The 22,604-nt window shown below is 43.6% G+C and overlaps 1 protein-coding gene across 4 annotated transcripts; it reads right to left on the bottom strand.

Annotated features, from left to right (window-relative positions):
• Positions 1-1,161: 1,161 nt before the first annotated feature.
• On the bottom strand, positions 1,162-21,701 carry SYT13 (synaptotagmin 13). Of its 4 annotated transcripts, none has more exons than XR_009274853.1 (7): positions 21,222-21,701; positions 16,008-16,230; positions 13,941-14,081; positions 12,098-12,411; positions 7,747-7,876; positions 4,428-7,028; positions 1,162-3,315 (listed from the first exon to the last, which is right to left on the bottom strand). XR_009274853.1 is itself a non-coding variant. In XM_058807593.1 (6 exons), the coding sequence occupies exons 1-6, from the start codon at positions 21,402-21,404 to the stop codon at positions 6,724-6,726; spliced, it is 1,290 nt and encodes a 429-aa protein (XP_058663576.1). In that variant the 5' UTR covers positions 21,405-21,701; the 3' UTR covers positions 1,162-6,723. The 4 variants fall into 4 exon arrangements, 2 of the variants coding, with proteins under 2 accessions (XP_058663576.1, XP_058663574.1); XR_009274852.1 differs by having other exon boundaries at positions 1,162-3,371; XM_058807593.1 differs by having other exon boundaries at positions 1,162-7,028; positions 13,941-14,075.
• Positions 21,702-22,604: the final 903 nt, after the last annotated feature.

Below are 22,604 nucleotides of genomic sequence, written 5' to 3' on the forward strand. Positions count from 1 at the left end.
GGTAGTGTGTTGGATTTAGGTGTGACTTGTTTTCTCAGGGGCATCTCGGAGCTCTGTCCTCTCTGGGTTCATTCCACATTCAGTGATCACTAAGGGTTCAGGGAAGTGGAGGAGCCGACTGCAGACCTTCACTAGCACTGGCAATACTGTGATATAGATGCTGGATTAGGTGCTACTCTCTCTTGGCAGACAGAGGATTACAGGACAATCCCAGTTTAATTTTAAATACTGTAGGGGGAAAAAACGCTTCTAATAAATCTGAAGTGACAATGAACAGCAGGGTTAAGAGAAGAATGGTTCTGTGGCAGTTATTGCTGCTGTTCAATATGCTGAGCTGGGAATTACTGAGTAACCCTGTGCAAATCCCCCAGGTGGGAAGGATTGTCCCTGGCAGATGCACCACCCGTATTCAGTTCACTGTGCAGCAAAAATACAGCTTTTGCCTTCGTCTCTAGAGTAAATTCTTCAGTGCCATCTGCCTCGCTGTGCAGCTGACAGGCACCCCTCTTTGCAAAGCTAGCAACAGCCTGGGGCTCTGCATACTGGCTTTGTTTTCTCTCCTTGTGCTTTAACGCTGACTGTGATGGGTGAGAGTGCCCCCAAACTGTCAGTGAGGTAAATACTTCCTGCTCCTGCTCCAAAAATCTCTTTTCTTTTACTTTTATGTGCAGGTTTTGATCTGTGTGTCTTGTTAGGAACCAGCTAATTCTGGTGATGGTATTAGGTCAGCCAAGCATGTTTTCCGCCTAATGAATGCATGGTTTACAGAGTATCATCAATACCAATTTGAAAGTACTGAGACTGGCAAAAAACAAAATAATAATTTAAAAAAAAAACCTCTAAATTCACTTCTTAGTTTTGTTTCAGAGATGGAGCCAGTGTCTGGGAAGAAACTGGTTCCCAGATCCCATTCTCTAATCTTCTTGTAGCTCCTTTAGAGCTTTGCTTTGCTGCCACCTTGCTGAAAAGGCCAGTAGATTTCTTGTGCTTGCCCAGGACAGGACTCTATTGCTGACTCCTCCTCTTCTCTTCGTACACCCATCCTTTGATGACACCCTTCAGAGCATCTTCTGTAGACTCATGCCAGCACTCCGTGACCCTGACATGAGCTGCAAGCAGAGGGGACTTACTGTAGAGTAAACAATGCAGACACAGCACTGGTACAGCTTGGAATTATTTACTTGCAGTGTTTTACATGTTGTGCTGTAATATAAGACACAATGGCTCAGCATCATGCTCTGATTTTGTGCATTGGATTGTGAGAATAATATAAAGTCTTGACAAACAATATCTGGCCTTGTACAATAAACACACTGGGACACCAAAGGAACAAGTAAGCAGAAAAGCCCCCTCATGCTGGAAGGCCACAAATCACTATTTCACTTTGCTACTTTTCTTGTGCATATTGAAAACAGAAGAAATAATACTATGTGTTGAGTGTTACTATTTAGTCATCATGCTTATCTTTCAACAAATTAACCAAATACATTTTAATACCTAGTTAAATTCTGAAACACATAAAAATGCTGTCAAAGCTCTGTCCTTTAATTCAATCAGACTTCAAACTGACCTTCAAAAGAGTTCAAGAAGCATGGTCCAAGCCACTTAGCTTCCAGTTCTTAATAAATCTCATTGTAGTCAACTCACCTCAGACATTAGGAAAATTTGGGCAAACCTTGTGCTATAATTCTAGGGCCCAAATTACAACATACTTCATTCTGGGGGAAAAAAAAGAGTGGTTTTGAATGCTACTGCCAGATAATACTGACGACAGATGCTAGCAAAATACAAGGTACAGCCGTTCAAGGTATTGAAAGCCCATCAGTACCTGGCAGAAAATAATTGAGCCTGAAAATTTTCCCAGTCCTGCTGAAAGGAATTTTCCATTGCTTTCTGATGTATTACCTCTTTGAAAAGCAAACATGTTTCTTATTAGCATGCAAGGATATTTGGGACAACAATTGAGGAGAAAACCCTGCACGGAAAAAATATTACCCTTACAGGGCACCAGCTGTAACCACTCCCCTTACAACTGGGGAAGGGTGCTGAAGGTAGTAATGAGTCTAAAACATCCCAGATATTCTAGTGACTATTGATGATTTGTGCTTATTAATCCTTCTACTGTAGGACAAATTGCTTTAAATCAAACTAGATCGTTTTTAGGGAGGAAGATCTAGCTCTGAGGGCAGGTTGAGGCAAAACAGATGACTACAGTCTATATTGTAACAAAGGAACTCAACGTAGTCACAAGTCATTTCCTCTGGCCTCTTAGCCCTCTCCTCTGAGCAGAGGTCACCTTTCCCAGGCAAAGCTGGGTAATATACTGGGAGCTGCATTTCTCAGGCTTTTTTACAGTAATCTGGTTGTGCTTTGTCACTGGATGAGGGACTGTGAATCCCTGTCCTTAAACTCACAATTCTGACCTTTAGTGAAAAGGATAATTCATTCTAACCAGGTAGACTGCCTCCCACCATGGTTTTTTGTTTGTTTGTTTGTTTGTTTTCTCCTTCCCTATTCCCTATAGTCTCTTGGCTTCCAGCTTCATGTTAATTCTTATAACAGGCAAAATAATCAGTCCAGCCACTAACTAGCCACTGGGGACTCTTGTGGCTGCTTTTGGTCACACATATGTCTTAGGAACATTAATTGCCATAACTGGGGTTTTTTGCTTCTTCTCTTATGACACAATTTATAAGCAGCATCCTTTAATTTAATACACAGTGGTGCTTGCTGATGCTCCTGCATTTTCAGCTTCAGGAGCTGAAAACAGAGGGTCTATCTGGCTCTGTCCTTAGTGCACTTCAGTGATACTTTGACAGCTCAAATTGCTGAAGCTGCTTGATACAATGGCATTTCCAAATACCTCGGATTTATCTTCATGACTTTGTCAGCTACCACAACCATTCCAGCCCTTTGTCTGCTGGGACAGCGTCGCACCTCGGCCCTTGGGGTGCTGAGGCTCAGGCACAGCCAGGTACTGCTGCTCAGGCTGTTGTGAGGGATGAGGGCAGGGCGCGGGCAGACGCTGGAATGCGATGGGTGACACACAGCCCCCGTTAGCAGAGTTCAAAGGGCCGGGCTGGGCGCCCCTGCCCCTCGGGTACCACACGTACGCAGCATTCCCCGTCCCGTTACGTGCCCGCTGTCAGCCCCGGCGAGCGGCCGCCTCCTCCCAGGGGCTCCTGGCAGCCTTTGTTCGGGCTGTGCTGATGGCCAGGAGCATTCTTTGCAGGCTAAAATGCCAGACAAGAAGAATGATCCATCCGGGGCAGATGTATGCATTTTCACTCTTTCGCTCTTTCCCATTAAATCCCACTGCAGCAAAGGAGGAAACAATGCCGTTCATTAACGCTGATGGCACCGCTTGGCTCCTAAGACAGATTCGTGGTTAAGTAGTGTGTATACACAGTATTTGTCTGCTGTAAAAGAGGACATTGTTTTGCACAGCTAAGTCAGATTCTGAGGAGCTATTCTTTTAAATGCCATAGGATTGATTGATATCTATTACAGGGTGTGCCAGAATCACCAGGGCACAGGCAGATAATGCTGTTTACAATCAGTCATCAAGATGTTATAAAAGGCTCAGTGAAACAAGCAGGATGCAGAACTAGAGGAGTTGGCAGCAAGACAAATATTTGGCCCTTCAGGCTTTCCCTTGCCAGCCAAATAGCATCATTGTGTGAAGTTATCCTTCTTATCATTAGCCTTCAAAAATAACAGTGCTGCCTGGAACCTATACGTGAATTAGGCCAACATTCCAATAATTTCTGCACTTATATGGAAATGATTACTCCATACCTATAGGTACATCTACAGACAAATCAGGATCACAGTAAGCATTAAGAATTCACTATCAACTAGACCCCTGTTTACTCACAGTCCAGTTTACTCACAGTGTCCTACAGCTTTTTGTTCGTAAACAAAACCCTATACAAGAAGAGCAAAACCAGAAACCAATTTTCTTTTCATTTGCATGCCCTCTAGCCAACAGATCAATATCAGAGATTAAAATATTGGGTGCAAGACTCATGGGCATACTTAGCTTTTCTGTCTGTCTGGTTGCTCAAAGAAGATTTTATTGCTCTCTTCAAAATGATCCTGTAACTCCTGGCTACACCACCCACAAAAGAAATAGTAGTGTAAAGACAACAGTTTTAAGTGTGCATCAACCTTGTCAGTTTCTTCACAGAATCATAGCATTGCTGAGGATATAAAGGGCCTCTGGAGATCATATTGTCCAAACTCACCCCTTCTCAAAGTGGGATAGACTAAAGCAGGTTGTTCACGCTGTATCTCATCAAAATTTCACTGTCTCCAAGCATGGGGACCCCCAACAACCTCTTCTTGTTCCAGTATTTGATTATACTCACAGTAAAAAAGCGCGTTTATTTTTGGTATTTTTCAAGTGTTCAAATGGAATTACCTACATTGCAACTTGTGATCTTGACTCTTGTCCTGTCACTGGCCACCAGTGAAGAATCTCTCTCCGTCTTCTTTTGTCCTCTCCCAGATCAGGTATCTGTACTCATTGATCTAAACAGTTTCAGCTCTCTCAGACTCTTGTTGTATAGAAGATGATCCAGTCTCTTAAACATCTTCATGGCCATTTGCTGCACTCTTCCCAGAATCTCCGTACCTTTTTGCCCGGGGGAGTCCAGCAACAGACACAGCATTCCAGAAGTGCCCTCAATGGTGCTCACCCTCCTTTGACCTGCTGGCATTGCTTAATGCAGCACAAGGCACTGTTGTCCTTCTCTGCTGCAAGACCACACTGCTGGCTCATGTTCAACTTGGTGTCCACCAGGACACCCAGGTCCTTTTCTGGAAAGCTCCTTTGCAGATTGTCAGCCTTCACCCCTGCACTGTAAGGTTGTTCTTCCTCAGGTGCCACTTCTCCTTGTTGAATTTCAGGAGGTTCCTGTTAGCCCAGCATTTCTCCAGCATTTCTCTCAGCATCCCGCTGAATGTCAGCACAACTGCCTTGTGTATCAATCACTACTCAAGTTTTGCATCACGTACAAACCTGCTGAGGCCATGCTCTGCACCATTGTCTAGGTCATTTTTGAAGGTGCTAAACTCTGTCAGTCTCCTGACCAGTCCCAGTCACCCCTAGTTACTGACTTCCAGCTGAACTTCATTTCCCAGTTCATAACCCATTGTGCCTGGGCTTCAGCCAGTTTTAGACACTGGTTCTGTTGTTTTCTCTTTGCCAACAGGATGGCAGCCTTCCCTTGACAAGCTGCTAGACTTGTTAGACTGCACCATCAGAATGGGATGGATACTAGTTAAAGGTTAGCTTAATATTTTGATTTAAACAAGAAGCAATCTGACCCTGCAAATATGAAGCTCTCTGAGATTTTCAGGGCTACAAATTATATGGTTCTGTTTCCAGATTTTTGGATGCCTTGTCCCCATGGAAGTCCCCTATAGTTGTGTCTACTACTTGAAAAAAAGTAGTAAGACAAGCAGTGTGCTTATAGGGTCATGACATTATCACTGCCAATGCCAGACTTTCAGTCCATCTGGAAACACAAAAAAAAGGACAGTCAGAAGTAACATTTAAGCCACATCAAATCTTTAAACTGCACACAAAAAACAAGCCCTGGAGAGTCTGTCTGGTTGGTGAATTCCTTCTGTCTGGAAGTGATGAAATACATGGCAGTTAATAAGGGTTGTCTTTGAGTAATGCTGGTATGAGGATTTGAGTGCAATAGTTAACTGTCAAACCAAAACCATCTATCAGTTGCTAAGGTATGGAATGATCCCACTTCTTTTGCCCAATTTTAGATGTTGCTTGGAATATAAATAGCATATTTGAAATTTGGGATAAACCCAGACAGAAAATATGGCAGTAAACAGAAAGATTTGGTCCAAGTTTTAGGAGGTAACATCAACAATAACTTTTTGTCCGTATTTAGGATCTTCCTGGATGACACCATAGAAAGATAAATGGTGCAGGTATTCTGATAAGGGGTCCTGAAACACTCATATTTTCAGCAGTTTTCATGAATCTTAAATACAAGGTATCAAACTCTCCAGGAAACTAAAGTAAAGGAAGGTATTTGACTTCTTGCTCGGCAGTGTTTGCTTCAAAGGCTGCACAGGATGAGGGTGTTGACTGTCTCTCCCTTTCTTCTTCCTCTGTTCTCTCCCTTCATTCTGTGTATTTTTCTAGGAATTCATTTACTGCACTTTGGCTTCACTCTCTTTTTCATACTCATTCTTTGTGCCTGCCACGACAGTCAGTTCTCTGATCTTCATTTCTCAGTCTTGTGGAGCATTATGAAAAGCAGTGATTGATAAAACAGTTGTGTGTTTGTGATTATGGAGCCAACACTCATCAAGAGACTTGGGTGACAGCACTAGATGCCAATGAAGGGCTTACATTTCCATGATAACTTTGCTCTTCTTTCCTTCGCTCTGCTCCTCTACAGAAACAGCGACCTCTCAGAAGAGAAAGTGGGCAGGTAGATAAAACGAATTCAAATCATCCAGGCAGCCAGCCCATTGTTTGAGACAACCACTTGATTAGGTGAGACACTGTCCTTTAAATACATTTCCAGACAGTTTCCTGGGCTAGAATGGTCAGGAAGATCAGCAAAGGGTGGAATAGTAAGAATGCTGTGCTGAGCAATTTCATGGCGGTGAAGGTGGAAGAGGAAACCCAGCTTATTCTCCCAGGCTCTGTGGCCTGGTGGGAATCTTGTCAGAATCATGATGAGCCTACATGTGGAGCTGGTGCCACATGGCTATCTGTTTCCTGGGGTTCCTCAGCATTTCTTCCCAGTGGCTCCTCTCTGTGCCTGTGACATGTAAGCCCAGACTGCACTTGCCAAGCACATGGCTCTGGCCAGCTCCATCCTGGCTCAGCATTTCCAGCTCCACGCTGGAGGCACGCAGGAGCTCATGAGGCACCTCAAACATGATCATCTCGTTCCACACAGGGTTGATCTTGTGTTTTGCACGTTTGGTCTGCTTCTTCTTCAGCTTCAGTGACTGATGCCTCAGTGTCACTTTGACAGAAACATCTGTATAAGGAGGGGAGAGAGACCTCATGTTAATGAGCATGCAACAAATAGACTAGACTAGACTAGAAGAGGCTGAGTTGGAAGGGACCCATCAGGATCATGGAGTTCAACTCCAGACCCTGCACAGAACACCCCAAAAATCATGTGGTGTGCCCAAGAGTGTTGTCCAAATGCTTTTTGAACTCAATCAGTCAGGCTGGTGCTGTGACCAAGCTAAGTATCCCTTGACTCAGCTCCATGCTATGTCCTCAGGCCCTGTCCCTGTCCACAAGGGAGGAGATCAGTGCCTCCCCTTTCACTTCCCCTTTTGTGGATGTTGAAGACCATGAAGAGGGGCTCCCCTCCCTCTTCTCCCAACTGAACAGAGCAAGTGACCTCAGCCACTCTTCATAAGGCTTCCACTCCAGGCCCTTCACCATCCTTATGGCCCCCCTTTGGACACTCTAATATCTTAATATTTTTTTATATTGTGATGCCTGAATCTGCACCCAAAAATCAAAAAAATTGCAAGAGAATTTACACTGGTGACATCAGACAGCACAGTAGAAATATTGGTCAGGGGGCATTTGGTTTTCACTTTTTAGAAATTATTCAGATCTCTTTGGCTTTCTAAGCCAGACTTCTTTTTTTTCCTGCTAGACTTCACCCTTCCCACTTTCTTTCTAGATTTACCTAATAGCAGAATGAACAGTACCTGTTTCCTTGCTATAACACTCACCACTTCCAAGGAGATCTTTCAGCTGCTTGGAATGGAGGTTTTTAGCCTTAATAATCACCACCAGCAGGCGGTTAGCTGCTGGCAGGTAGCTAATAGAGAGCAGAACCTCCCCATGGCCTGTGGATGGCTCCTGGAAATGGAGACACAGAAAGGGTTAATTTTTATATAATCTTGGCCAGAACATTAGGAAAGCAACTGATGGGTAGAAGGTCATGGACCAACCAAGTTTTCTCTCTGTACAGGAGATCTTTCCAGTTACCCTGGATGAGAATAAACCTGGCGAAGATGCCTGCGGCTCATAAGGCTCCCATAATGTGAGTTACTGAATCCTTATGGCACCGGAAGTAACTGCTTCTGGACATCAACTTTTAGTGCAATATTTAATCAGAAGAAGATCTGGGGCTGGCATGCAGTGCAAATAGTCAGAAATTCCTATTTTGAGAGACCCCCTAACTGCTCTGTATTTATGTCTGACCTGGAGCTGGACTGCACCTTACCTGACACCCTATTTTGTATGAGAAAAAACCTAGCCCAGCTGTAATCCTCCACAAGCTGGGCACAGTACAAATCACGAACAGGACAGAACTGCTCAGAACGTGCCTTGAGCTGTTTTATTTTTCAGCATCAGTCTCATTACATGGTTATGACAATGGGAAGATGCCATCAGCTCACATCCCAGGCAGCAGACCAAGAACTTAATGCTACAACTTACTTTAAAAGTTTTTTGACCAATCACACAAAGCAAAAGCACATTGACAGTAGTTCTATCCAACCAATAAGCACACGTACCTTCAGTTAAAACACTGTTTGCTTATTTCAAATACAATACCTGCTTGTAAGCCTTAAAACGCAATGCACAGAGCTCCATTATTAAGCTTAAAACTTCCTAATATCTTGCTAGATAAACTTTTCTGTAGCTGAGGGAGTTGTTCTAGACAAGTGTTAATACACAGACCATTGTTCTATTTGTCCTTACTTTTCTATGTTTCACATAATTTTTCTGCTGACCTATCTCATGGCTATTGCTTAGCTCTAATCATAGTTCTACTGTCTCTGAGGCTTGCCTTTTGCAGCTTTCCCAAAACCCTCTGATTTTATGAATTCCCACACTCTTCCTTCCCACCTGCCTTCCATCAGGACTGTGAGCAGCTCTCCCTGCTTCCCCTGTGGGAGACTCTCCCTTTTTCCCTTTCCCTTTCCCTTTCCCCTTACTTCCATTTGCCCTGGATAAGCAGCCCTTGGGGGAAAAGCCTAGGGACACAGTCACACCACCGCTGCTCTCCTATAAGAGAGTAATGCCATTTCCTTCTCAGGAGCCAGCAGGGAAGGAGAAAAATCCCACACCATTGTGTGCAGAGCTGACAGCCCATGGCAAGGAACAAAAAGGGAGTAGTTATTCTCTCAGTGAGTGGGAGCTTGTGACAGAAATCTGGTTTAGTGTGAGGTTAATGACCCAGAAGAGTCCCAGAAAGCCAATGCCAATTCAACAGACTCATTCTGGGCTCCTTAGCGTGTTCTACATCCTCGAGGACAGACAGCCCTTCTCTCCAGGCTATTTCTGTGCTCTGCAGTGTCGCTACTAAGTGAGCCATAAATATTTCAAATTAAGTTTTCAACCAGTTTCTCGAAACAGGCAAGGACAGGCCCCTGTATGCTCTCCATGAGCTGATTGACTCTCCAGAAAACATGGCTGTCATCACTGTCTGGTTCGAATGACTAATTTGTCCTGCACAAATCAGTTGGAAGGGCATTAGCAAGGAAGCCTGAAATTCAATCCCAAGTCAGCCCAAGTAAATATGTTTTTCATGCACTCAGGTAGCAATGAAGGGCTTGTATGCATTTCACTTATATGAATCCTGTCTTAAACTGAAGTGGAACTTAGAAAAGCCCACACATAGAAAAAAGCAGTTTCAAATGCCTGTATGCCCACTACAAAAGAATTGTACACTCAGGGACAAACCCAAACACCAGCTCAATGCAAACCCAGCGTTTAGGCTTGTCACAAGCTGCTTTTGTTTATTTACCCCCACTACATCTCAGCAGGTCCCATTCTGTAGCTGTTGGCTAGAATTTGGTTCCTGTAGCTGCAGGCACAGATAGATGCAGTGGAGATTGGGAGGGGGTGGGGCTCTGTAGACGTGCACACACACACAAACACACGCATTGTACTCGGATCACATCTTGTACCTATGACTTTCTAGCTCCTAGTGTGCTGATCAAGTTTTTGGCCAGCCTGTATCCACATGAAAACAAAACCTGCAATGGTTGGTCTCTGCTGGAGTTTTGTTTGAACAGACCAAACCAGAGGTACTTCCCCTTCTGGGCTTTGTTTTCTTTCTTTCTTTTTTCCTATTAAATCCATAACCTATATTTTGTGCTGAAATCCTGAAAATTCATACAACCATCAGAGCTTCAGTCTTTCTTTCTATACAAAATGAATAAAAAGCAACAAGGGGTCATCAATGATTTACGTGCAGGGCACCACGAAATCACAAAAGGGAAGTTGCTATGCAAGGACACACTATCATCAAGCCACTATCATTACTGTCATTAGCAAAGCAGTGGGAGGGAAGGAAGACGAGATAAGGATATCAGTCTACAGTATCTACTCTTTGCATTGCTCACAGGACTCAATGAATTCCTGAATGCTAATTGCATTACCTGGTCAGCTGTAAGCTCCACTCTGGGCTCCTTCCCTTGTGTGTGGGAGAATTACTGGGAAGGTAAGAACAAAATTTCTGCCCTTCCCGGCATTTCAAGGAAATGTCACACTTTTGACAAAGCTCAGTAACTTTGTTCCTGGATGAATGCTGTCAAAAATAGCTCCTCTTTTTTGATCAGCTCTTCCTCCCTCCCTCCCTCCCTCCCTCTCCGGTTCTCAACGAATGATTCAGGATCTGTATACATAAGCTATCTGTGCAATGGTTGGCTCTCTCAGGTCCCAGATGACGCAAATTCAGCTTTCACTGCACATCCTCAGCTCAAACTGGGGCACTGTTCAGCAGTACTGCTGGTGTTAACCTTCTGCTGTCAGCCTGGAGAAGAAATGAATGCTGTACTGTTTCTGTGTGTGGTTGTGAAGCTGGACCAAGGCAGAATTCCCTGTATACCAGGACTCCATCAGGTGCACTGGAGTAACAACTTATCATTGCTGTGAACAGGCTGTTCCTTGTGTATTGCTAAATAAGCAAATACTTCAGTGTGGGGGGAGAGGGGGAGGGTTACAGCTATTAGACAAATAGTGAGTCCTGTGCTTGAAGTTTATTAAACTCATTCAGACCACCCGTTTGTTTCTGCTGCCTCTGTCCCTGACAGATGTTTTTTTAGAGTGGACAGTCCTGTTAATTTTCAAGTGGTTATCAGAGAGATCAGCCCTATTGGAAATCAGGAATGCTAACAGTGTCCTCTCTGTCTGTGGCCAGCTCACAGTGGAGAGCACTCACCCCTGATGGTGACAGGCAATAATTTGTTTCATCGTGCTTAGTGGTGGTGCTGGTGTTGTTTTGCATTGCTCAGCCGCACCACAGCAGACTACAAGAGGTACCACTTGTTGTGATGAGTGAGCAGCAGCAGTAGCAGCATCCTGCTGCCATGTCAAGTGAATTGCTGCTGCTAGAAGAGCAACCTAGCTCATGGCTGGGAAAAGGCTCCTGAGGAAACGTGCAAGAAATTATAATGTGCGCATGAAGCATCCCCTGTACCCGCTTCAAGAACTGTTGGAATTCTTCCCTCCATTTTTTCCCATCTGTGCAACTGGCAAAATGTGGGTAAGGGAAGAAAGGAAGGTTTTGATGTTTAAGGAAACCAACATAATACAATGAATGACATTTTGATATCTCCCAGAACAAATAGCACTGGATTGATTCTGGTAAGTGTCCTTCAATCCAGCATTCCAGTCCCAACAATGTATTTCACTCCTAGATTACGGCTCCGTGGGGTGCCACTAGGTGCCCTACCACACCCAGATTTGCAGAGTTCCTCTGCAGGCACTCTGATACTTCAGCTCTTGCCACTCTGGTCCTGTATCAGTAATTCTCAGCAGCTCACACACTTTTTCCTAGACATAGCATTACAAATGCCAATGTCAGATTGTCATGTACTTGGGGAGGAGTTGAGGGAGTTGTGACACATTAACAGCTGGGAGCATTAGAGAGAAGGGCTTCTGATATGATGAGCTACAGACCAGCACAGAGCTGTGCTGAGTGATCTCTGCAGTCACACATCACCCCTCTAAACCTGCTCCAAACAAATAAAGCCACCCACTCGCATGCAGCTCTCTAGAAAAAGGGTTTCTCTTGTCTAAACTCTTAATCATTAGGGTTTCTGAGCTACCGACAGATGGAGTCCATACCTTCTCTGGGCTCTTCAGCCTTTCCCACTGGGCCTTCCCAAAGGATTCCTCCATTTCAGCAAGGTTCAGTTTCAGTTCCCCCACAATGCTGTGCCTGGAGAACTTGTCACAGTTTCTCAGGGTAAGAGTCAGTGTTCCTCCTGGCATCTCCTCCTCTGTTAATGGGAATTGCAGCACCTCCTCCCAAAGGGTGTGAAGTACCTTCTTCTTCAGCTCTGTCTGGGCCTCAGCAATGCCAGACTTGCTCTCCAGGGTGCCCAGTATGTAGCAATGGCAGCCAGTGTCTTGGTCCCCGCTCATTCCGTCATGCATAGCTGGAAAAGATGGATAGTAAGAACCTGTCACAAAAGACAGTCCTGAAATATCTGTGGCTAAATTGCTTGTTTCACAATAGCCATAAAATAAAACAGCTGCATAGACATTGACCCCTGTTCCTGCCTGCGTGGGGGCAGATTAAGCTGTGAGTCCATGCTGTGGTGTTTTCCTCAGGCTGCACAATGTCCCTGTCCTAGTGCCAGTGCAGAAGGATGCTGCCAGTGTTTGGGACAGCAACAGCTGAGTTCAAGGAAACACATTTTGTTGAAAGATGCAGAACTGCACTGAAGCGAGGCAGCGTGAAACAGAGGTTGGCAGTTTGCATTTACTTTTACCTTGGCACACAAAAAAAGCTTCTTACAATGACTTTAAAAGCAGGAAGGTCAGTCACAGATATCAGAGATGGGATAGAGCTTCCCTTGGCACACATCCATCCCTCCAGGCCAATGTCTAAGGGTTATTGCATTCTGTTGGTCCAACCTCTGGTAAATGAATCCATCAGAAGCTACTCCACAGCCCAAAAGATCTGCATCAAGAGACATTCATCCCTAATTTTATATCCCCTTTATTTTGAAAAGTCTAGAGTGAGAATGGCATTTCACACTCCTCTTCAGTTGCAGCAACAGAGCTGCACTGCCTTCTCCAGCAGCAAGAGGAGCGCGCCCTCCTCCAAGGGGTCATTGAATATCACGGCTTTGAGGGAAAAAGTGTTGTCCTTGCTGCAGACAGTCCAAGGACAGCTGCTCCTGAGCTGCCAGGACCTGTGGGTCACAGGGCTCTCCTGGCTTCTCAGGGGAGCAGCACTGGCAAGCAGGTCCTGTGCACAGGGGGCAGCCAGGGTGGCAGCCAGCCAGCGTGGGTGTCCATCCTGAGGGGCAGCTGTGGGCTTGCTGCTGGCAGGAGGCCTGCAGCAGTGGCTGCCATTCAGCACCCTTTCAATTCGCGCCTCAGAGGGTGTGATTTGATTAGGTTTCCACAGAGATCTACACTGTGCATGAATTATTCAGTCAGCTTATTTTACCCTCCCAGAGGAACTGATGATGCTCCAGCCCTGAGTGGAGAAGCTGTTGCAGTTGTCAGAGAGAGACACAGAGCCTGGCTGCCTGACCAGGTGCTGCCACAGGGACTTAAAATAAGTCTGGTATCTCCAGCTCAGGCTTTGACTTGACTTGAGGAAAGGGCAGAAGGGAGTGGACCAGGTTGAAGAATGAAAGGTATGGAGAGGAAGGAGATAGTAACCCCGTTCCTCTTCCCCCAAAAGGAAAAAATAAAAAGAGGAGGTTGCTTTGTACCATGTCTTGGACTGGAGGAGCCCATCCTGTTTCCTGACAAAGCTGTGCGAACAACTCTCCCCAAGCTACACCCTCTCTTCAAGCAGTGACATTGACAGCTATTCCTGTTCTGCAAGCCCAGCACCAGTGAAACCTCCAGTGGTCCTGCGGGCACCAGTTGGCCTTCAGATAGGAGGGGAAGTGTCTCTAAGTGTCTCTAAGTGTAGTCACCGTGTGTGTTGGGCCATGGCCCTTACCTTGGAGGAGGGCCACGCGCAGCTGTGCGTGCTGGGGCTCGTAGAGCAGGGAGTAGTGCAGCTCGGGGGCCTGCTGCCCGCCGCCTGCCCGCTCGGGCCTCAGGGGCTCCGTGACGCACACGTCCTTCACCACACCTGGAACTGAAATAAACCCTTTAGCGAGCAGCTCTTCCCCTTCCCAAGACAGCAAACCCACTTTCTCTTGACTTGACTTTTCAAAATGTCACACTTTTTCTGCACTTTGTATGCAGGACTATAATTTATTTTCCTTCTTCGTCCATCATAATGCATCCTTTTTGTTCTGTTTTCTTGCACTTTCAGCTCTTTCTACCGCATTTGGACAAGACTTCTGCTCTCCACCACCTTGTGCTCTATGATGGTTCACATTCACACACTTGCTCTTTTACCTTATGACTAGGCCAAAGTGTCTGAACAACACCCATTACTTGTTATATTGTTTTATATTCTGTCAACTGGCATTATTAAATTAAATCTTATGTTCTCTGCAGTGGGACTGTGAGTCTGCTCTTGAACTGCTGTGCAACTCTGCATTAGGTCAGACTTCTCTAAACATTTTGTTTTGTTCCTCTTTTAATTTTAACAATGAAGTCTTTGTCATGCAAAAAACATCCATTTCCATAGCACCTGACCAGCTTAAAGGCAATGAACTTTGGAATCCATAAGGCAGTTTCTCCATGCATAAATTTGGAGCTGAGTATGTATTTCATACTGAAATAAAGCAAGTTGCAAGACTAAAAGAAAGCCAGAGATTTTTGTCATCCAAAGCTGTTATCTGCAAGGTCAGTTCCAATTCACACAGAAAACAATAGTGGGACCAGCCCACTTCCTCCTAAAAATCTCAGCCACAGTTCAGACCAGGTCACTGTGGCATTAAAAGGAGAACGCAACAATTCTTGTTTAATTTTAGCAACACTTGAGCTATATAATCAGGCAGAGCAGGAAGGAAACTTGCTTGTGCCATTAGCAGTGCAGAGAGGCTCTTACACCAACACTTATATAAAGCTTTAGCCTAAATGCAGCCATCATCTTTCATCCTTTCCACCCTTATAATCTTTTCCCTGACACCTAAGGATGTGGCTCAGACAGTCTCTTCCTCCAATGCATCTGCTTGCCATGGCACTTTCTTTTCTGTACTCACAAGCCTCAGGTTGGAGGGTTGAAGCTAGCAATTGTCATTCCTGAAGGGCAAAAATGTAATCTCAAAAAATTAAAAACAACTAAAAATAATACTCTGCAAAAATAATGGCAGATGGCATTGTCTCTCTGGCAAATCTTCAGGAAGGTTTTATTAAAGTGGTAACCATAAGAGTAAATTACCCTGTTAAAATATGGCTGTGAAGTTAAAAATCAGTATGGAAGAAACCCAAACATGTTGCCAGATGCATATAATTAAGATTGCATTTTCTTTCAGGCTCTAGAAATTTTATGTTTCAGGATTGGGAGTGTTACCCTTTGGGCTGGCTGGGAAACAGGAACTCTGTTTGGCAAAAGCCTTTGAGGTGTCAGCCTTCAGTTTCACTGCATATTACAATAAGCCAAGAACATCTTACCAAACCAAGGAAATAAAGGAGGAGAGAAAATCAGAAGCTTTGATCTCCACTATCCCTGACAAGGACAGTTGTTGGACAGCTAGCATTTGACCTGGAGGAGATACTCTGCCTAATTTTGTCCAGATATTTCACACATACTCTGGCTACTGCTCGCAGCACAACTACACTAAATGTGTTTTCTACAAAATGTCTGCTACCAGGGAGACAGATTTTTCAAAACAAAAAATGTTTAGGTAAAAAAGAAAAAAAAAAAGAATCGAAAATTGCAACAAGATACAGCTACAGCTTTGTTATCAGAATGTCCTTATGAGATCCATTACTACCTTCTACTAAATAAATGTGTTGAAAGCAAAACTCAAAATGCTCATGATAAGAAAGTGAAAAGCATCTGATAAATTCCACATTATTTATCTGACAATAATCACATTATGCTTAGAAGTATTACAGATCCATACCCACTAAAGCAATTGTTAGTTTGAAGACCAAAAGCTCCTACCGTTTTGAGGGAGAACAAACAGCTCTTCATTGACTTGTATCTTCATCCTATTCTCATCCAAAGCAGTATGTTTCCCAGGAGCTGGTTCTTCAGTTGTCTTCAGAGAGTACTGTGTGTAGTTAACAATTTCAGGTGAAGTTACTTCTGGTTTGGGGCCATAAATGTTGGGAAACTTCAGAAGTGCTCGAGGCTGGACTGGCTCTGCAGTTTTCTTAATGTTGAACTGAAAATTTAAACTTTGTTTATTACTTTGCACAAATTACATTAACTCCTCCAATTCTCTTAACGTTAGATGAGCTGAGACAGGAAAAAAGCAGGGCCTCTGGTCAGTCCTACCATCATTTTTTTCTTGGCTTGTAGAAACCACTGCCTGTATGTCTGGAGACTTTCTTGCCAACACTCATACCTTGTACTTGGTGTGTTTCTTTTCAGATTTATTCCTCTACAGATGTTTGATTACTATAAGAAAAAGATATGTTTCTTATAATTTGATTTTTCCTCTGTTCTGGTATCAGTTAATATTTTCGTAAGTTAATCCTTTCATTTTAGTAAAGAAATTGACCACAAAGTTAATTTTGCTTTGATTAAGATATGGCAGTTTTCACTTGATGTTTGAATTCAAATCCAAGAGCAAGAGGCTACAGACATCTCCCAGAATCCAGAATATTTTATGTGAATATATAGTAAGTATTAAGAGTGGAAAGATATAAATCAAACATGGAGCAAGTATGACCATGATGCAACAAGACTAAGGAGAGCTGTTGAACAAATGAGCCCTGGACAGGCAAACCAAGAGAAATTGATTCAGTGGTCATCTCAGGCTCTTGGTTCTGTGGACCAGAGCTCCATCTGACCATCAGACACACATTCCCCCTTTATTATACCAGCACTGAAATTTGGATTGATGTCTGATTTTGTTTTTAACACTTCAATTCCCTGCTGAATCATGAACATGGGATGAGCAGAAGAACCTGCAAGACGCTCGGGTAGTCCAAGCAAAGGCTGGCAGAAAAGGCATTACTGTTCTCCCAAAACAACAAAAAAATGTTAGTGGAATAGAACAATTCTCTTCTGCTTATGTCCCAAGAAAGGATCCCGCCTTTCTTAAAATTGAAATCATTCATGATTCATTTATAGTTGGATTCATTGATGGGGAAGAACAAAAGCTGACTAGCAAGTGACTCCAGCCCTTGCAACAGATGTTATTAATGTTTCCAAAACATGGAAGACAAAAACCACAAATATAATAGCCATTTTGGTTGATTACTGTGCAGTGGGATTATCTCTAACCTACTGCCTGCTAACCTATTTTTGCTGAAGATTGAGGGCAAGACAGAAAAGGTGCATAACTGTAATTAAAGTTTTTAATTAGTCTTATTGTTTCCTATTAATAATGAATGTAGATGGTGCCCTGAATCTCTTGTCTGTGTTGGGATTTCCTGGTCCCAGCTTGTATGTCCAGAGGAAGCACACCTACCTCTCAAGAAACAGAGCTGAAGAAAGAGGGCTGTCTGGCACGTTAGCCTAGTCATATCCTGCTTATGGAGATCCTGGTTGCATACACTCGGCAGTGGTAGGGAACTAATTAGGTCAGTGACTCCATCTTCTCGAGGCAGCCAGTGCACCAGTGTTTAGGAAGTCTACTGTGCAACATAGCATCTTGCCTTGTCTAATTTTAAGGGCTTTGAAAGAGAAGTGGGCTGAGAAAGAAAGACGTCATTGTGTGCCATCCTCACCTAGCATGCAGTTGAGTTTAGCTATTATGTAAATTACACGGTGTGGGGCTGTAAGTGAGAACCCTCTTATAGAGATGTGAGCCTCATCAGTCCTAAAATACCTAGGAAATGTGAAGTTACTCATCCAAACTTTAAATACAGTTTTCCATTCTTCTAAAATTAAAGCAAACCAACCAAGCAGAACACATGAGGAATCACTGACAGCAGCTAGAAAAGGCAGGTTGCTTTTGTTGTGCAGAAGCATTACAGCCAGCACACACACAGTGTGTGGAGTTGCTGTCCTACCACTCACTGGCCACACACTGGAGCTTCCTGTCTGTATTGCTCTGTGCTGACAGCACACAAAGCACTTCCAGATCCTTTGGGATGACAAACACCACACAAATTTGAGCTATTGTTAGTACAATCTCTTCTTCCTCTTGCTAAATACCTTGCCAGGTAAATCCGTCAGCACACAGCATCTAAGAACTCTGTTGGGTCTAAATATTCCTCTTGTCTGTCTGCTCTGCAGAATTAGAGACGAGAGACATATGCAAGCACAGTGGGACTAGCCCACCCCCTCTTCCAACTGCATCTGCCTCTGTTTATTATGTTGCTGCCAGCTCTTTTCCCAAGTGCTGTGTGCTAATCCAGTTACATAGCAGTGCCCTATGGAAGCTTCCTTTGCAACTCAGCAGTTGTGTCTTAAATAAAGACAAGTGCAGAGGAGTTCAGAGAGTTCTGCAAAAATGCATGAAAGCAAGTGAACCAAAAGGAGCAAGGAGGCTGCAAATGATCCTTCTGTGTCCCTGCCCAGTGTCACTCAAAGCACCAGACTGTTGCCATTGTTAGATGTGTTTAGGAATCTTCATTATGCAGGCTTTGCTGAGACTTTGCAAATTTACAGCAATTTCTCATTGTTTTGCAGAGTTTTGCAGATGGATGTTTGTGTTTGAACTTCTCCTCCTTATGTATGCAGGGCATGTCCATGGGGAGCCTCTGTCTATAGCAAATACAAGCATCACTGTCATGGGAGACATGCCAAGTGAATAAAATGCAGACTTGCTACATCTTTCTTTTGTCATCTGTGTTTATCAGAATCAGTGGCCCTGACAGGTTTCAATAATTAAATGTGTCCAACACTGACTGGGACATGCTGTGTACTAATGCAGTTAGAAAAAAAAAGTCCCTACAGAACAATTTATAAACATAGAGATAATAAAATTTCACAAGCTCAGAACTCAAATTGAAATTCATTTCTTGGAGATATAGAGACTGATTCTGATTCAGTGACAGCATAGGAGAATTCATGTTCCTGGCAAGAAAATTATTTTAATTGGAAAGAATTGCTAAACATATGGAATATGCAAACTAAGAACATTTTGCACTTTCTGTGAGAGAATGTTCACTCGGCTGCTATAATATGTCCAGATTTCTTTAAAAAAAACATAAAGCCAGTAACATTGGAAATAATACTTCAAATTAAACAGTCTACAATGCTGAAAGAATGCAATCATTCAGGTAATAGTAGGGCAAATTGAATAATTTTATCCCCTGTTGGTCAAATACTGGATTAAGTCATGGCAAAATTTATGAATGTAGACATATTTTGAGGACCATAACTGTAAGCTGCTGAGTACTGGAAGCTTAACTGAACAATATGGAGACACAGTGCTTATTTCAGTCCTGCAAACAGGATAGCACCCCCATGGACAAGATTCAGGATGGATTAACACTTTCCCAAGATGTTTCCCAAAAAGCTGTATAAAAGAAAAAAGCCCAGTTTAAGAATTGAGTTAAAAGGAGGATTTGAGATGTTTCTGGGCTTGGAGATTACAACATCAAACTCTCATAGAAAGAGCCTGATGGTAAAGTTATCTGTGGGTTGTGTTGCTGCAGACAACAGCTAGGAAAATTGCTTTGGAAAGTGATGTGGCTGTCAAAGTTACACATTTTTCATTAACATTAAACTTGGAAAAATCTCTGCATCATTGTACATTCTTGTATACAGGTGTTAGCAAATGCCCTGTATGGGGTAGAAAAGACAAGAAAGGAGCATGAAAGGGACATGACTAAGCTATCAAACAGAATAGCAGATGAAATTCATCCTAGGAAAATGCAAACAGGTACTAGGAGTTATTCACCATGCTCATGGAGGGAGGCTCAGAATTAGCAGCAATCTCTTGTCCTAAACTCCATGCAGAAGTTAATCCATGGTCAATGGAGCTATCGTCTCACAGCTCTCCTCCCCCCTCCAGCAACCACAAGGTCTGCTAATGCCATTCTCTGAATCTGCACCAGTTCTTACAATATTGTTTACAGATTTGGTCGTCTTTCCTCAGCATAAACTGCAACAAGAACATGAGGATGCCAAGGTTCTTTTGTGCTTTGAGGGTAAGAGTGGAAGCCAGAGAAAGACTGAATATTTAATTACAAACATTACAGAGGAGTTCAATTAGAACTCCAGCTACACTCTTTAAGAATCCAAAAATAACAGTCAGCTCAAATAATTAAAAGGCAAACAAAGACTGTTATACAATGGAGCATGGGTCTTTGGAATGGGCTACTATGGCACAATGCTTGGTTGAATGGCTAGGTCAAAGTGGAAAGGACACAGGCACAAACAAATATCAGGAGCAACAGCAAACAGGCAATACTTTCAGAGACACTGACCAGTGCTATAGCTTATTCTAAAGACCACATTGAACCGAGGAAATCATCAAACACTTCCCTTTGAAGAAGAGATTCCCATTAATAAGTATATTAAAAGTGTTCTATAATTCCCCTAACTCCCTCTTGCCCTGGGCTCAGGAGTAAATCAGTCTGTTTGGATTCTAACAAAAATGAAAGAGCACACAGGGATCCCTGACACTATCCATACTCCACATTGCTTTTACAATAACTGAAAAAGAAATTCACAATGTGATGAGACTGTCCATTCATCACAATCTAGATTCTCGTTTGCTTTTTATTATGATTTCAATGCCTTGTTTTAACTTCACACATAATTAATCCCCTCAGTTGGAAGGGCAGAAGGAGGAGGAGGGAAGGTTTTCACGAGAAACCAGCTGTTGACAGGGAACTATGAGATATTGTGAATAGAATAAAATAGCTGCTATATGAGATCTCAGCAGAAGCCATCTCCTCTTCACAATGCTGCGTGCCACCTGGTACAGTCCAGTCTTCTGTTCTTAGGAAATTATTTCTCTTTTGATCTATTTTAACAACTAAGCAGCATTTCCAGTCCTCATCCCCTGTTTCTGCCATTAGCAGCTTTCTCTCTGGCTCCGTGGCAGCTGCTCCAGTAATTCTCTGGTACCCAGCTCATCTCTGTTTTTCCTTCACTCCTCCTCCCACTGGCATGTTGTTATATCCCAAACACAGTAAGCAGATAAACAGGCAGCATAAATCACATGCTGAGTAGCCTAACAGGGAAGTTGCACTCCCACCCTCTGCCTTTAAAGAAAAATCACAGAGTAAATTAGAGACTGTGTCTTACTTGCTGGACTGGCTGAAGCACACTGGGCTTAGTATTTTCCGTCTCGTCCTCTTGGTCCTTTTCTGAGAGTCCTTTCCCAGGTTGCTTGCATTTGCAGAAGCAGGTGAGGCCGCAGAGGGCAAGGATGCTAGTTGCAGTCCCTAAGGTAGCCCCCAGGGCTATAACTGGAGCAGACAAAACCATTGTCCTGTGCTGTACAGGAACAGAAAGCACAGAGACCCCTGTGGCTCTTTCTACTCCCTGGGAGAGGAGCTCTCTCAAATCCACTCCGAATTCTAGCCTGGCTTCATTCTCCTTGGAAGTCTGAAAGCAATTCTCTTTGCAGCAAAGGGACCAATCTAGACACACAGATAAATCACCCCACCTTTGCTAGGCAACAAGGCTACCTTTCTATCCTGCTGATGGAGTTGCTGCTCCAGGTCAGGGAGAGGAAATAGTAATTGTGGTGCCTGCAATCTCCATATAGCTGCAAACAGGCAGTTTTCATTGAAGCCTGTTCTCCAGCTCCACTGGGAAAAGTCTGATGTGTGATAGAAAGGAAAGACGTCAGCAGAAGGGGCTGGCCTTGCTAGCTAACTCACAGAAAGTGCATCCAAGTGTTTGATCATCTCTCTAGCAATATTTCTCGGGGTTGGCTTGCTGATATGCTCAAGAGGTTGCATTTTTCTGTCTTAAGGCAAAGACAGTGACTGCCAAAAGCTGCTGGCCTGAGAAGCTGTGTTATGATAGCACTGCACGATAACTCTGTAGTCACAGTAAAGCCTCTGTACAAGTCAGGCAAAACTTTCTCATCCTTCAGAGGCTGCAGAACAAACACAGGCAAGAATTAAGCACTGTCCCATGCCTCACCACCTCAAAGCACAGGGTCTGAACCTTTTGGAGCTGCTTCTGCAGGATAAATGCAGAGCAGCACCTCTGTTTAAAAAGAGAGCAGAAAATCCTACCAAACAAGACGCACTAGTGCATATGCTGCTTCCTCTGGAGAAAATGAGAAAGCAAACAACATATGCTAGATATTAGTCATAGTGCTTACCACACTGGTGTCAGGCAGTGGGCTGCTGAGCACAGAAGAACCTGCATGAATAGACTTTAAGAGCTAGATGTCCGTCCCAGTTTTCTCTTGAGGTGATGGAGTGATTATCTTCCTCTGACTCATTTATTTTTGCCTTATTTCTCAGAATGCCCAGCTTGGGGAGGAGGATAGTAAATGCCACCATTTGATGTATTTCTCATGATATGTACTACCCTTTTCTGGGTACTTCACAGGGAGGATCTAGTGGCCAGAAGGTGATTATAATTCTGGTCACTATATCTCTCAGCCAGAGTGAAAATAGTCAGCAAAATGCAAAATATTCCAAAATATTCCAAAATATATTCTACTGA

Source organism: Ammospiza caudacuta, chromosome 6, assembly GCF_027887145.1.
Source record: "Ammospiza caudacuta isolate bAmmCau1 chromosome 6, bAmmCau1.pri, whole genome shotgun sequence".
NCBI lineage: Eukaryota > Metazoa > Chordata > Aves > Passeriformes > Passerellidae > Ammospiza > Ammospiza caudacuta.